The 2,773-nt window shown below is 29.5% G+C and overlaps 1 protein-coding gene across 1 annotated transcript; it reads left to right on the plus strand.

Moving 5' to 3' along the window:
• Window positions 1–1,811: 1,811 nt before the first annotated feature.
• On the plus strand, window positions 1,812–2,773 carry LOC130939781 (probable 2' cyclic ADP-D-ribose synthase BdTIR). Its single transcript, XM_057867857.1, has 2 exons — window positions 1,812–2,260; window positions 2,542–2,773. The coding sequence occupies exons 1-2, from the start codon at window positions 1,812–1,814 to the stop codon at window positions 2,636–2,638; spliced, it is 546 nt and encodes a 181-aa protein (XP_057723840.1). The 3' UTR covers window positions 2,639–2,773.

Here is a 2,773-nt window from a genome sequence, read left to right on the forward strand (position 1 = left end):
GGGTTATTTCTATTTTTAATATGTTCTGCAATATTAAATTGAAAATAGAATACCATTTTTTATTTAAAATTTATAAAATATTAACTTGACGTATTTTACATATCCAACTTAACTATATATTAGTATTTACTATTTAAGTATTTAGTCTATCTTTTCGAACCCTATGCTTTTTGCTATACTTTACATTATTAATCTAAGGTGATATAACTGTTTAGTATTTTTTTTTTAAATTCACAAGTCAAATATTACTGCATATACTTAATTATTGAAACAAAAAGTTAAACAAGAAAAGACTATAAAGAATACTTCTATCCTTTTTTAAATATAATATTTAAATACTAAAAATAAGAAATAAATAATTATAAATATTTTTGGAATACATATATTGAATTAGCCTACAAGAATTTTCGTTTAATTTGTGTTTAATCTTAAACTAACTCTCAATTCCCAAATACTTGACCAGACTGTTCAATATTATTATTCCTTTCCAAGCATATATAGAAGAATTGTCAACTTAATTGTTGGAACAAATCAAATGAGACACTCAGCTCCGTGGGACTAATTTCCAGTTTCGTGATCTCTTAAGACCACTTCCAAATATGAAAATTCATAATAGCAAAGCCGAAAGGCAAATTCTCCTCTATCATCAATTCATCATCATTCCTTCTTCTACAAATTCTCCAGAATGCCGGAAAGAAACAAATTCGGACCAAATGAAAGAGAAAAAAAAAAAGCCAAAGTCAGAAAAACAATAATAATGCCGCTTAACAGACTTAATTTAATTGACAATTTTACATAAAATAAAAACAGATATAAACAATATAATTTGAGGCATAAATTTATACACATTATTACCTTTTTATTTTTTTTTATCTTTTGGTTTCTATTGTAACTATCTTATTATATGTTTCAATTGTTTATATACCATTATTATTGTTGATTTATTAAACAATAAAAATGTTACAACAACTTATATTAATTTAAACTCGTACAGTCGTACTTTAAAAAATATACATTTTTGTTTTATATATTTATATAAGAACTACTTTTTCTTAGAACAGTTATTAAGTAAGCCATAAAATTTAAAATTTTATATTTTTAAAATAATTTGGATGAGTTAAAATTTATCTACGTTATCTTTCAATCCTACCAAATTTTCAATACTTGCTTAAACAAGTGACTTAAACAAGTGAGTTAACCACTCAACCAACCAAGTTATTTAAAACAAAACTAATTAATTAAATGTTAATATTAATTCATAAAGGTTTTTTTTTTATTTGTTTATTGTGATGATGGCCCCAACCCAATGAGGGGTACGGGGAAGCAACGGTATAAGTTTCTCCAAAAAGTGAAAGCAAAATAATTAGCGGAATGACCATGTCAGCGAATCCATGTTTTGGAACTTAGATCCCAATCTCAGAACATATACTCATACACACATCAAATCAAAAATAATATACACTGATGTAGCCGTGTTTGAAGGATAAACAGTTCCAAACATGAATTCCCACATCCATACATATGTAGTCAACATTTTCAAACACATTTACTCTTTTTTTCCATCAAATACCTAGTATTTTCTCGGGTCTAATCTTAACATGGACTACCCACCTTGAAAATCAAACATCAAACTTTTGTTTTTTAATTAAATAACAATTATTCCCTTATAAAATTCTTCCCCATATACCATATTTGTGCTATATATATACACCCATCAATTCCTCTCTTGGCTTCTTCCTTCATATTGAATGAATCATTCAACACACACAAACACAAGAGATTTAAGAATAACCTTTTAAGCATATATAACCATGCAGCGTGTATCAACAATGTTGTGCCGCAAAATAGCTCACCCAGCATGCGATGTTTTCATCAACCACCGTGGCATCGACACCAAAAGGAACATTGCGGGCTTGTTGTATGACCGGTTAACGGCAATGGGTGTCAGGAGTTTCTTGGATAGTATGAACATGAAACCGGGGGACAGACTCTTTCACCATATTGATAGGGCCATTGTTGGAAGTAAAGTTGGTGTCGCTGTATTCTCGCCACGCTATTGCGAGTCTTACTTTTGTCTCCATGAGCTCGCTCTGCTCATGGAGTCAAAGAAGAGGGTTGTCCCCATCTTCTACGATGTTAAGCCTTCGCAGCTTGTCGTTAAGGATAATGGAACTTGTCCGGCAAAAGAGCTGCGGAGATTTAGTTTGGCGCTTGAAGAAGCTAAGTATACCGTTGGATTAACCTTTGATCCTTTAAAAGGGTACGTTGCATTAGTCATCACACATTTAAAAATAAAAAATAATGTATATATAATTATATTTTGACATGATTTTTTAGTAAAATTATCTTTTGAAATTGGATTAAATTCACTCAATGTAATATAATAATATTAACGTCGTATATATAACATTTTGGTTATGTCATTGAATTATTTATTTTAAAAGTTTAAATTATAAAAAATAAATATATAAATAAGTTGAAATTTTTGTTATTATTTATTTGATAAATGGTGTATTGAATTTGAATTGGATGGGTATGCAGGGACTGGTCGGAGATGTTAAAAGACGCTTCAGAAGCAGTGATAATGAACTTACTTGAAGTTGAGGAAGAGAGTAAGCGCATGAAGAGGAGGCCTTGAATTATTAACAAGTTCTTGGGATCAAATTAAATATGATCAAACCCATATACGTACTAGACCCTCTAACATCACCAATTCTTTGGCCTTTTAACTAGGTCTCAACACATACATTTAAGTTACTATAACTATATTCTT

This window comes from Arachis stenosperma, chromosome 7 (genome assembly GCF_014773155.1).
Source record: "Arachis stenosperma cultivar V10309 chromosome 7, arast.V10309.gnm1.PFL2, whole genome shotgun sequence".
NCBI classification, from domain to species: Eukaryota; Viridiplantae; Streptophyta; class Magnoliopsida; order Fabales; family Fabaceae; genus Arachis; species Arachis stenosperma.

Bases quoted from the DNA above. Each gene is read 5' to 3' on its own strand.
- LOC130939781 (XM_057867857.1), top strand. From the start codon at position 1,812: ATGCAGCGTGTATCAACAATGTTGTGCCGCAAAATAGCTCACCCAGCA. The intron at 2,261-2,541 runs GTACGTTGCATT...ATGGGTATGCAG, and splicing joins ACCTTTGATCCTTTAAAAGG to GGACTGGTCGGAGATGTTAA.